Source organism: Podarcis pityusensis, assembly GCF_964106645.2.
Source record: "Podarcis pityusensis genome assembly, chromosome: 3".
NCBI classification, from domain to species: domain Eukaryota; kingdom Metazoa; phylum Chordata; class Lepidosauria; order Squamata; family Lacertidae; genus Podarcis; species Podarcis pityusensis.
The window spans coordinates 33,130,469-33,142,921 of NC_138026.1; the positions used below are offsets into that span (position 1 = coordinate 33,130,469).

Here is a 12,453-nt window from a genome sequence, read left to right on the forward strand (position 1 = left end):
GGCAAAGACTCCCATCGAAGAAAAAGTATGTTAGTTTTAGCATATGCATGTTCATGGAATTTCAGAAGCCCTCTCTCAAAATATAACACTTACTGTGGGATGTTCTCTTAGGACGGACAATGCAATATTTCAAGGTTGATGGATATAGTTTTAAATCTATCGGGTAGCTGAAAAGTAACATTCATGAAACGAGATCAATATTCAAAAGAACTGTACAATTCAGCTGCCAGAGCTCCAGGTCATGTTATTCACCCTGGATATAATTACGTTCCTCAGCTACTTATATCCAAAGTTTAGAATCAGAGTAATTTGGTAGTGACAGAACTTAGTTACAGAAATACTGTAGAAATATTAAACAACATGTAAACAGAAAGCAATCTTATAAATGCATGCTTCAACAAAGAAAACTAGGGTTAAAGTTTTACCAATGATCTTGCAGCTTGAGATTTTTTAAAAACAACTAATGCCCTCAATCCAAGTGCCCTGAAAATACTGCCATCCTGATGAATCCTGTGACATAGGAGTGCTGAGGGAGAATTCACAGAGAGAGCCTTCATAACCCTATCACATTCAGCCTCCAAAAAGTTAGTGGACCATGTTCAGGGGGGCTGTTGTGGAGAGGAAGGGATGTGGAAGTCAGTTTTCCCCAAGTCCCAATATGTACCCTTAGCTCTGGCTCCAACCCACCTGGAAGGTCTTGCTCTAAGACTATGCATAAGAGCCACAACGGCATGATTAAGAACAAGTGTGTATTTAAAGTAACAAAAAAAAAGGGGGGGGGCTTATTACCCTGAACCTGGGATGCTCAATAGATATTACAACAAGCACTAGAAAAAGTCCTCAAAAGCACTTTGATTAAAAAATCTCTATATTTTTCCATGTTTTTCCATTAATATATAAGCTATAGGGTTCTATTTTTTCAAAAACAGAGCTGATTGAAAATAGAACTACCAGGCTGTACCATTTATCACCTGCTTGCCTCATTAAAATTTAGAATATATATGTATATACATATGACACTAAATTAACTAAAACATCTAGGTGTAGCAGCAGAAGTATTTGCCTTTGGCACCGTACCATTTTTTAAAAGAAAAGTTAAGGCCCACAGAGTAGGGAGAATGTAAGCATGCACAACACCATTTGGGAAAGGTTTGTTCCAAATTTTTTTTAAATGAAAGTCATCTTTAGGATGCCAGTTCAGAAATTATCAGGAACCTATCATTGGGCCCAGTACCTGATTTATTATCCTGAATCTATGACCAAGTTTTTATATACACACATTGCAGCTAGAATTCATAAGCTATATAAATATTGCACCGCCAATATTGCCAGAATGTGCATAGGGTAGTTTAACAAACTATTAATCCCAACTGAGCTATGTGGTCAAATAAGTAGGAAAAGGCATTTTCTCTTGAACGGTACCAATACTTAAGCATTTCAGCTGAACTTTTTCTTTTTCTTTTTAATAAAGTGAAACCTATTGTATACTTTAATACAACGCATCTTTCGCCTGGAAAGTTGTCCTATTGAATGTAAAACAAATGCATGGGGGCAACGGTTCTATTTTTGTGCTGCCGGGGGTCTCATTATGTACTGATAATAATTCATTGCAACAGGAATATCCACTATCAATGCAAGATCCAATGCGTGCAACATCTGCTAAAGCACTGGTAAAACACCTCTACAGCCAGTTGTGTCCCTTATGGGTTTCAGCCGAGCAGCTGTGTCAGACCATCTTTTCTTCTCTATGCGGGAGTGTTAGGGAATGCTGCAGTTGCTAAAAGGGCTTCTGTTTTTCTTGGTCCTTTGTTTGTTTGGCCTTAGGTTGATGACATCACCACCATTAAGCAAGTTAGAATTCTGCCCAGAATGACTTCCACCTGCTGTGTTGAAAACACCTATTTGAAATCAAGCACAGGCACAAAAACGGAGTTACATATATGCAAATTGACCATCTTTGAAATATATGAGAGATTTTAAAATTTTAATTGTAAGCATCTTGAACATTGTGAGATGTGTCCTATATACAGATAGATAGATAGATGATAGATAGATAGATAGATAAATAGAAATACAACTTAATGTAAAAGCATGGATAATGCACAATTTTTCCTTAGTTTTTCCATTTTAGAAATGTGTGCCTGATCAAATAATGACTTAAGCCGAGATCCCAGAGACAATTAAATAAAATTAATGTATGCTACTGTCAATTCTTTAATATATCTTTTTGCAAAAAAGAAAAGGGGGGAAAAAAGACGAAACCTAAGGGCAGGATTCAACTAAGTTGTTGCTTGGAATGAGATCTGCTCAGGCAATGGAATTTCCTTCCCTTCTCTTCTCCCCTTAAAGGGTCAGGGGAAGCCCCAAGTTTAGGGGGTGCAGGGCCGGGAGTCCCATTGCGCGAGGAAAGCTCGTTTCTCACATACTCCAGTTAACGCTATGTTGAATTTCACCCTCAGTTATTGGACATTGGCACTCACACTCATCACTTGGCAAACTAAAGCACAGCAGAGACATAACCCTGCGCCAACAAATCTTACTTTTAGACACAAGAAATGGCGATGGGGGGTGGGGAGAGCAGACTGTGAAATACTTTAAAGAAGAGCCACATACAAAAGTTCAGTGTCTATAAACAAAAGACAGTTTACAAAGCTATTTTCATCAGGTGCCAGTTTTTTCTTTAAAAAACAACAAAACGAAAACAGCCATCTCTTGTACATCTTCGCTGGCATAATTACCATTAATGGCAGCTATATATTTTCAAACATTGCCAATATGCAGGGAATTCTGCACTGTCCATTCTTTGCATAACTTCAGTGCACAAGATTTTAAGAAAAGTGGCTGACATGCCCTCGTGTCATTAGTACCATAGTTTGACATTCTAGAATAGAAATCATAGCCACGCACACAGAGCACATTTTCCCTACAGCTATTTGGCAAATTAAGTGTTTTTTTATTTCACTTTCATTGAAATGCACTAGGAACAGAACAGGCACCCCATAGTTAACAGTACATTTTATCAGCAGGCAATACTGTCTGGCGGCATACATACCAATTTTGTTACTACTTGTGTGTACTACTTCTGGATCTTCAACTATTCTTTGTTTGAGTTTTTGAAGATACTTCTCAGCCAAATACTTAAAAACTGCAGAATATATATAAAGAAACTTTCAGGCATTAAGAAAAAGAGACAGGCACAGTTTTACATATTCAAGCTACTAATCCAGGTCCGATTTCAAAGTAACAAAACTCCTACCGACCATAGAAAAAGAAAAATCCAACCACATAAATATCTCAGAAGGTGGTCACATGCAAGATAAGACACATATTGCAGGTCAGGATGAATCACATGTATACCTGAAGGAGCGTCTCTACCCCCATAGTTCTACCCGGACACTGAGGTCCAGCGCCAAGGGCCTTCTGGCGGTTCCCTCACTGCGAGAAGTCAAGTTACAGGGAACCAGGCAGAGGGCCTTATTGGTAGTGATGCCCGCCCTGTGGAACACCCTCCCATCAGATGCCAAAGAAATAAACAACTATTGGACTTTTATAAAACAACTGAAGGCAGCCCTGTTTAGGGAAGCTTTTAATATTTGATGAATCATTGTATTTTAATATTCTGCTGGAAGCTGCCCAGAGTGGCTAGGGAAACTCAGCCCGATGGGCGGGGTATAAATAAATTATTATTAAAACCATTTCAGAACAATTTGGACAACCAACACCTGGTATATTTATAAGAATGACCTACAGCTAAATATGTACACCCAGTTTGTTCTGTGCTGAACAAGCTGCCCAACCCTGCTCCACGACATTAAAGCCAATATCTTTTTCGTCATGATTATAGGAATGTAAATAGCTGCCTTTAAGTCACACCTATGGTGTCAGACAGGAGTCTTTCCTATACTCACCTGGCAATATCAGGCACCCTCTGCCTGCATAGCCCGTGTTCTACTACCAAGGTATGGTTGCTCCCATACATCTCTGCTGCCAGCCTTAGAGCCCTTAGTTTTTCAATCATTCCCTTTGCAATTTGAATTTAGCTTGATAAGTTACTTTACTTGGGCCTAGCTCTCACTGAAGTGGTAAACACTGGGACGTACCACTTTAGACTGCAGATGGATATTTGCGTGATCAAATGCTCTTCAGTCCATCCTGAACATTAAGAATTAGGTGTTGCAGACAAGAATGGATATAGGTTGATCACTTCAGCGAGAACTAGGCTTGACATTAGTGCTGGAAAATAAGAAAATAAGCCAGTGGTGGCCAAACTTGGCCCTCCAACTGTTTTGGGACTACAACTCCCATCATCCCTAGCAAACAGGACCAGTGGTCAGGGATGATGGGAACTGTAGTCCCAAAACAGCTGGAGGGCAAAGTTTGGCCATCACTGAAATAAGCAAACAACATTTGAAATTACCTTCCGGAAAAGTTACAGCGAACTCTTACCTTCTGTTATGTTAAGGTCCTCCTTTACAGATGCTCGGTAGAATCTTAATTTTAGCTTTTTTGCCAACGCTTCTGCTTCTTCACTGTTTACCGGAGCAGAAAATTGTTTCAGACACTGGTTCTTTCCCCCCCAGTACAACAGACACAATTAATTTAGATTAAATTTAATCAATCATCTTCATGAAAGTAGATTATATTACTGAAAGGTAACTGTGTGCAAGAGCAGCAGAAGATTGCTGTTGACAATATTGTAGCCTTAGGTTTATTTGCTACAAGGACTGAAGAGGTGGAGCTAACAGATAGTGGGTGGGCAAACGTAACTAAAAATACAGTCATACCTTGGGTTACAGACGCTTCGGATTGCGCACCACGCCAAACCCGGAAGTACCAGAATAGGTTACTTCCGGGTTTTGGTGCTTGCGCATGCGCAGAAGCACTAAATCGCGCTTTGCACATGCACAGAAGCGCCGAATCACATCCCGCGAGTGCGCACACGCGGCGCTGCAGGTTGTGAATGCTGCGGGTTGCAAACGTGCTTCCCGCATGGATCATGTTCGCAACCCGAGCGTCCACTGTATATACAGTAGTCTGTTATAAACCATCACAGCACCTTATGAAATATATGCAATCAATCAAGATATTCAGAGTTCATCTGTTATCTGCCATAACAGGGAAAACATAGCTCTTGCATACATAAACCAAGTTAAACTAAATCCCCTACATTTGTTTATTAAATTTATATTCCATCTTTCATCCAAGGAGCTCAGAGGGGCATTCCCCATGTTATCCTCAAAATAAGCCTGTGGAGAGGGTTTGGCTGAGAGACAGTGAATGTCCCAAGGTCCCAGTGAGCTTCATGGTTGAGTGGTGATTTCTACCCTCACCATCCAAGCCCTTGTCTGACACTCTAACCCCTACACCACCCAAGTTTAATAGGCAGCCATTCATTTCCAAAGAGCCTGTGGCCAAACTATACCCTAGAGTGCCAGGCCCATGTCATGAGACGCAGGTCTATCCTACCAGTGTGTGAACTGGAGAATGGGGCATGAATGATTTTAAAGTGGAATGGACTAGAGGTGCTGAGCTACTCCTCTTCACTCCCCAGCCTGCCCAAGCCACACTCACTTCCAGTACAAGAAAAATAACCACTGGAGTTAGAACAGGAGCGATAAGACTGCAGGGGCCAGTGGGATGGGGAGAGTTCACCACCACCTAACTATACACCTCATTTGCGTTTGTACTCACTACATACTCTCTAAATCCTGCTTTCATTATTATGTTGTTTAAATGGGCTTGTTTATTATACATTTTAATTATTGATGCTTTGTTGTTTGGATGAGATTATTTTACTATGTATTTTAGTTACATGTAGCTATATTTGTTTAGTTTGTGGCCTGCATGCTGGTAGCTAGCCACAACGGACCATATATATCCATGCCCATTATCAAACCGAATACTTGCCGCTTCTTTGAATTGTTTGCATTTTTGTGTGACCGTTACAAAGTCATTTAAGCGATTTGAAAACTGATTTCACGAAGCATGGCAACAGCACTTACTTCTTTATACAAGATTCATCTAGGAGGTCAATTTTATTCTGAACAAGCACTGTAGGGATGTCTCCAACTTCAGATACTACTTTCTCCTTCCAAGTAGGGATTGCTTCAAAAGACTCTCTGTCAACAGTCGAAAACACAAGCACGCACGCTTGGGCTCCTAAAAGTCACAATTAAGCACCGTTTTTTTGATAAATTTGGTTAACCACATCAAACCTATTAAGAAGCTGGAACAGGACTGTTTTTTCCTACTTTATTCAAATAAAGCAAGCATTTTCCAGCTAGTTTGTGTTGAGCACAGTGGGACTTATACCAGAGTAAACATGGCTTATTGTCCCAAAGACTTTGTTCTTACATTTGACTCAGGTCTTAAGGGCTGCACAGTAAACAGGTGTCTTAGTTGTCAAAATCACTCCTTAGGGTTGTTTATACTACACTTTAAAGAGAACCATGTAATGAGCCCCTTATCTGGAGTCAAATACTTGGATCTGAACAAAAAAACACCACTGCTTGTTATTATAAGAACAAGTTACTCATGATATTCTATCTAGCTCCCCACTGCCAACAGTGAATGGAAGGTAATAGTATATACACTGGCAAGCATTTTACCTGAATTCTGAGCAGTCACTCCTGTACTGTAAGCAGTACGAGACCTTGTGTACTTAATGAAACCCAATAGTCTATGCCTTAGCCAAAGTTCTTTGAGCTGGGGTTGTAGAGAATACCTGCAGTTATAGAGTATTGTTTTATACTGTATATTTTAATTTTAATTAATCCCTGTCAAACTTTGGAGAGGTAGAATACAAAAGAAATAAAATAGGTGTGGATGAACAAAATAGGTGTGCAGAAGGAACTAGACAAGTGGTTCTTAAATTTTGTTTCATTAAGGGCTGCCTTTAATACACCAGACTTTCTTTATAGCTACCATGTGGAAAGCCACCTTAAAAAGCTTTGCAATTAAAACTGATCATCTCCTCTTATCCTCTCTGGCTGGAATCTAACAATGCACATTGTTTAGGAGACATCAAAAGTAACACAGCCTAGAACCATTGCCAGTTTCCTATACGACATGTCAGTATGCTAGTAATTCTATTTACCTCTGTAATAAGCTTTCGTAATTGCATCAAATTCTTCTTGACCTGCTGTGTCCCACAGCATCAGTCGGACATCTTCATTGTTGACTCTTAAAAAAAAAAACAAAAACAGCATACATTCTCAATATTTAATCATACTATAAAAAGCAAAATAAATTTGTTATTTAAAGTACATTTGTGGCAGTAGCGTTTATACCCCACATCTTTTCAGGAACACCTAAATCTATCCTACTTCCTTGTAAATTATTTATGCCTTTTCTAAAAAAATTCATTTTTTTATCACGATAGCTCTTGCCCCATGCCTTTTATCTCACAACAACTCTGAATGGTATGTGAGGATGAAAAGAGTGTGACTGGCCAAAGGTAACCTAGTAGGCTTCATGGCTGAATGGAGATTGAGCCCAGGTTTCTGAGTTCTAATCCAACACAGCCTGTCAAACCTTACGTCCCCAGATTCTGGTTTGACTACAATCACCATTGTTGCCAAGCAGAATGGCTGATTATTAAGGACGACAGGAGCTGTAGTTTATCATTATATGGAGACCCAAGGCTGTGGGACTACAACTTCCCTCACCCCACAACGATCAACCATGCTGACTAGGGATGATGGGAACAGCAGTTTAACAGCATATGGGGACCTAAGGTTGAGAAGTAACTGCTGTAACTGCTACACAACACTGCCTTGATTTCAACTGAAAACCATCCTGCATCTTACTTTTCCCCTCTTTCTTTGTGAAAATGACTTCACTACTGTGTGTTAGTGAAATTTTAAAATTCCAGCTTACTTTTACTGTGATGTTCTTGTCCCCTACATAACATACTGCTATTCCCTGTCAGAAATATTCCCCACTTTTTCACTCATTCACACAACCTTTCTATCTCATCTGACAAATGAGACCTTTCCTTAAAAGGGCTGGTCTTTTACACAGTCTGTGCATTTTTTTGCATTTATTATTCAAGTCGGCAAATGTGGCACTTCTATGGAAAGTCTGCAGAATACAATTAGCATATAAATGCCTCACTTTCAGCTCTGTTAAAGAAAGGAAGAATAGTGTCACAACACTTTTCTCCAAGAAAACATTAGCTCAGCCCTTACAAAAAGCATCACACACAGGGAGGGAGGGAGACATACAAAGAGTGGCAAGAAGGAACTGTGCCCCCATATGTTAAAACACATACTGCATTTCTCTTTCCAGGAAATCAACTCCAATAGTTTTCTTGTAATCTTTCGTGAAAATTCCTTTGCAATATCTCTGGATCATACTGGACTTCCCAACAGCTCCGTTTCCAACGACCACCACTTTGATGGCCACTTCCAGATCTTCCTCCAACATCTTGGCAAATCCCCAAAGTCTGCAATTACTTCACAGTCTTAGCTAGATCTTCCCCGTATCTGAAGAGAAAGAGTAAAAATACTATTAAAGATAGTGCTATTAAAGATTCTAGCTTCTATGATCTACAGCGTATATGGGAGATAAGTGGCTTGTAGACCCTGTCTTTGTCTTTTCCCCAAGGCATAATATCTCACTGTACAGCTGAATGCCCTCAAGTTGACTATTCAGTGTCAGCACATACACCTTGAACCCAAGGACAACTAGGATAGTCAGGGTCAATTGTATCAGATACTAACACACGCCCAAAGATCCTGCTGCAGAATTTTGTTGCCTGAGGAGGAAGATGCATACAGAATGTCTATTCTTTCTAGCTCATTGCTCTTACCAAGCTGCATCAAGCTAGCACCATCATTAACTCTCAAATTCCAAGGCCAACAGTACTGTATGAAAAAAAATGAAAGCGAAAGTTTAAAAAATACCTATTTGAATTGTAACAAGTTACGACAAGTGCTCTTTTAAGTAGGGTGGCTTGTTTTCTTACCAGGCATGCACAACAGAAATTTATTCTCTTAACAGTGCCCCATAAAGTATTTGTTTATTATTTGAAAAGAGGGTAAAATCAAGATTGGTTAAGTAGCCCATACAAATACAACTGAAAGAGAGTTACTCTAATTGTTTCAGAATTACAATGTCTGCAGCAATACATATCTTACGGCTGCACAGTATCACACTACAGTCCCTTCACGTCTTAATTCCTACCCGAGGCTGCTGTTTCCGAGGCATTTCATGTCTACACCAGCGCCTTTCCAAAGATACACACACCCAGGTTTAAGTCAGATGTCAGTGTGCAAACTCTCTGAGGATTTAGCCTCATTCCATTTAGTATGATCTGTTGCTTGTTTCCTTCCCCACCCTGTGTAATGTTCCTTCCAGCCACAAGTTCATCTCATAAATCTCCAACACACACAGAGAAAAAACTACACACAAAAAACTATTCAGCTCCTTCCTACATCATACACATTGGCTGCCATGGGAAGCAGCCTCCCAGGTCAAATTCTGCTCCTAATATAATTAGAGTATCTGTTCTCTGGGTTGGCCTTATCCAAGTTCCCTAGGTGAGCAACTATTCTGACATTACACTGTTAATTAGAGGCCATAATTAGAGGGGGGGGGGAGGAACAATGGGACACCAAGACATTTCCAAGGGTGGTAGCTCCACCCGGGGCTGTGACATGTAGCATTCACCAGAGCATGTCTTCATTGTGTTTCTGAAGCCCCCTAACTCACCACCAGGAATGTGCAATACTAGTGTGACTCTACATACAGTATATGGGGCTCAGGCTCAACTGGCCAATGGTGCAGTATACAATAGTCACTGCTTGAGGAAGTCACCTGGTGAAGAAGATAATTTGTAAACTGACTAAGACCAGAGGTCACTTCTGGAGGATTTTGTAAATTTGCACACCTGAATTCTGCAAGGCCCTCCAAGACATACAGCCACTGCAGCAGACGAAGCATGTACGGTGGTACCTCGGGTTACATACCCTTCAAGTTACAGACTCCGCTAACCCAGAAATTATACCTCGGGTTAAGAACTTTGCTTCAGGATGAGAACAGAAATTGTGCTCCGGTGGCGCCGCAGCTGCAGGAGGCCCCATTAGCTAAAGTGGTGCTTCAGGTTAAGAACAATTTCAGGTTAAGAATGGACCTCTGGAACGAATTAAGTACTTAACCCGAGGTACCACTGTACAGCCCAGATCAGATCAGTGACTGTACCACAGGACCCCTAAACTTGTTGGTATCTCCACCTTGAGTTACCACTCGCCCAAGCAACATTTACATATTAGACTCAGGGAAATTCATTTTTACAGACCTGTTCACATGGCTTTTAGTATTCTTCAAAAAAAGAAACCACCCTGACACTTAACAAATATATCAGACAAGTGGTTTTCATAGGACATCATTTTGTATATACCAAGTCTCACCCTAAACGTAACTAATGAAGCAGTTAGCTATTCAGACAAAATGCACAGTATCACCATTGAAGATAAGGAGTATACTAGGCCTGCCAAGTGACAGGTACACGAAGGCAGGCAAATAAGTGCAGAACTTCAACCAATATAACTGCAAGGGCTGCTTCGTAATGCAGGACACCCCGTGGTTGCAAAATCTCCGCAATGTGGAAGGCCAAAGTTTAAATCTGACTGAGAACTCTGTCTTGGACCATCGGAGAGCAATAAAAATATCAGAAACCCAGAGTACGTACTGAGTGCCATGTCATCACAACTCTCTGAAATGTGAGCTCATAACCAAGGATTTCGAAGCCAGTTTCAGCTTCTCCACCATCTGAGGATGGTATACAAATTTAATAAATAATTGTAATAACCTTTTATAGGGCAGGTACCCAGCTGAATCCTGCCAACCTAGCAGTTTGAAAGCACGTCAAAGTGCAAGTAGATAAATAGGTAACACTCCGGTGGGAAGGTAAACAGTGTTTCTGTGCGCTGCTCTGGTTTGCCAGAAGCAGCTTAGTGATGCTGGCCACATGACCCGGAAAAATGTCTGCAGACAAACGTAAGCTCCCTCAGCCAGTAAAGCAAAGAGACCTACCGGTCGGGGGTCCTTTTACCTTTACCTTTATCCAGCTGAAAGAACATTGTTTCTGTTAAGGGAAGAGGGTGTAGTGGAGTCAGACTAGAATCCGGGGGAGAGTCAGAGACAATCCTCACTCTGTCATGAAGCTCACCTTGCTTGGGTCAGTCCTCGTCTCCTAACCCAAACCTACCCCTCAGGTTTGTTGTGACGGTTAAAATGGGGAAAAGGATAACCAAGATTTGCCATCCTGAGCTCTCTGGAGGAAATGTACACAAATGTAAAAAAAAATTTAAAAAAAATTGAGGGAGGAGAGTTCAGGCAGGGAGAAAGGCTCGCTCGGAGACTCGGACCGGGGTGGGGGGACGGGACATTTTTGCAATTCCAACCACACACGCGCGCACATTACGCACAGGCTGCGCGCCTCGGCCGCTCCACCTCTCTCCCTGCAGCCTCCCAAGCCAACACCAAGTCGCCTGCACAGGCCGTTCCCTCCACGACCTTACCAGCACCTCCAGGCAGCCCCGGTGGCGGAGGCGCCCGGCTCCCGCCTTCCCACAGCAGCCAGCCCGCTTCACAGCTTCCCGCCCGGGGCCGCAGGCTCTGGCCGGCCGGCTCCCCGATGCTACTCCAGCAGCGGCGCCTCGCTAACCGGCGGCAGCGCGCGTGGAAGGCGCCTCCACGGCGACGGGCAGCCGGGAGAAGCGGAGGGCCGGCCCTACCCAGCAGCTTACGCCCATCACCATCATCCCGGCTTCTCCCCGCCACCCGCCACCTCCTCCCAATGGCAAACACATCCCGGGCCGCCGCCCTTCCCGGGCTCCGCTTTCCTCCAGAGGCGAGAGGCGCTTACCGCCCCGAGCAAGCGCCGAGTCCCCGGCTCCGCCGCCCGCTTCTGCTCTCGGTGGGCGGGAACAGCTTTGCTGGCCCGGGTGGGAGATTGCGGGAGGAGGAGGAGAAACGCCACATGCGACGAGGAGCAGCAGCCCCTTCGGCTCTGGGAGGCGCCGGATCCGCCACCAGCAGCTCGGCCCGGGCGAAGCAGGCGAAGCGCCCTGGCCTGGCGGCTCTCCGTCCTGGATGTGCAACCAGATCCTTATGCAAGCCCAGGCTGACGTAGGAAAAAAACCCCGCGGAGATGAACGGTGTATTATTGCTCCTAAACAAGCGCGGTTGGCGCCTAGGTAGCAGCAAGCCCTTGCATGGTGGTGGTTTCGCTTGCTACAGCGCCCAGGGCGCCAATAACTCTCCCCTCCGCCCATCCTAATAAGGATCAAAGATTTTGCAGTGCAATTCTATGCACGCCTACCGAGGTGTAAGTCCACCAGGACTTACTCCCAGGTAAGTGCGTATAGGGTTGTGGGTTTTAGGGCAATAGAAGGGTTAAGGCAAGGATGAAGGATCTGTGGGTCCTGAGCTCGGGCCGGGCGTCCC

The 12,453-nt window shown here is 42.9% G+C and overlaps 2 protein-coding genes across 4 annotated transcripts in view; one reads left to right on the forward strand and one right to left on the reverse strand.

Annotated features, from left to right (window-relative positions):
- Positions 1 to 1,157: 1,157 nt before the first annotated feature.
- Positions 1,158 to 12,015, reverse strand: RAB23 (RAB23, member RAS oncogene family). 3 transcript variants are annotated; one of them, XM_080998061.1, is made up of 7 exons: positions 11,873 to 12,015; positions 8,273 to 8,486; positions 7,097 to 7,182; positions 6,003 to 6,159; positions 4,447 to 4,529; positions 3,053 to 3,145; positions 1,158 to 1,898 (listed from the first exon to the last, which is right to left on the reverse strand). In XM_080998061.1, the coding sequence occupies exons 2-7, from the start codon at positions 8,425 to 8,427 to the stop codon at positions 1,759 to 1,761; spliced, it is 714 nt and encodes a 237-aa protein (XP_080854187.1). In that variant the 5' UTR covers positions 8,428 to 8,486; positions 11,873 to 12,015; the 3' UTR covers positions 1,158 to 1,758. The 3 variants fall into 3 exon arrangements, with proteins under 3 accessions (XP_080854187.1, XP_080854188.1, XP_080854189.1); XM_080998062.1 differs by lacking the exon at positions 11,873 to 12,015 and adding an exon at positions 11,526 to 11,648; XM_080998063.1 differs by lacking the exon at positions 11,873 to 12,015 and adding an exon at positions 11,174 to 11,271.
- The window catches only part of PRIM2 (DNA primase subunit 2), a 63,358-nt gene continuing 62,543 nt past the window's right edge, over positions 11,639 to 12,453 (forward strand). Inside the window, 2 exon segments of the mRNA XM_080998000.1 lie at positions 11,639 to 11,894; positions 11,897 to 12,135. Coding sequence (XP_080854126.1) covers positions 11,642 to 11,894; positions 11,897 to 12,135 — 492 coding nt within the window. The 5' untranslated portion in view covers positions 11,639 to 11,641.

Bases quoted from the DNA above. Each gene is read 5' to 3' on its own strand.
- RAB23 (XM_080998061.1), bottom strand. From the start codon at position 8,427: ATGTTGGAGGAAGATCTGGAAGTGGCCATCAAAGTGGTGGTCGTTGGA. The intron at 6,160-7,096 runs GTAAATAGAATT...TGTGACTTTTAG, and splicing joins TACGAAAGCTTATTACAGAG to GAGCCCAAGCGTGCGTGCTT. The intron at 1,899-3,052 runs GTATGTATGCCG...GATTTCAAATAG, and splicing joins CACAAGTAGTAACAAAATTG to GTGTTTTCAACACAGCAGGT.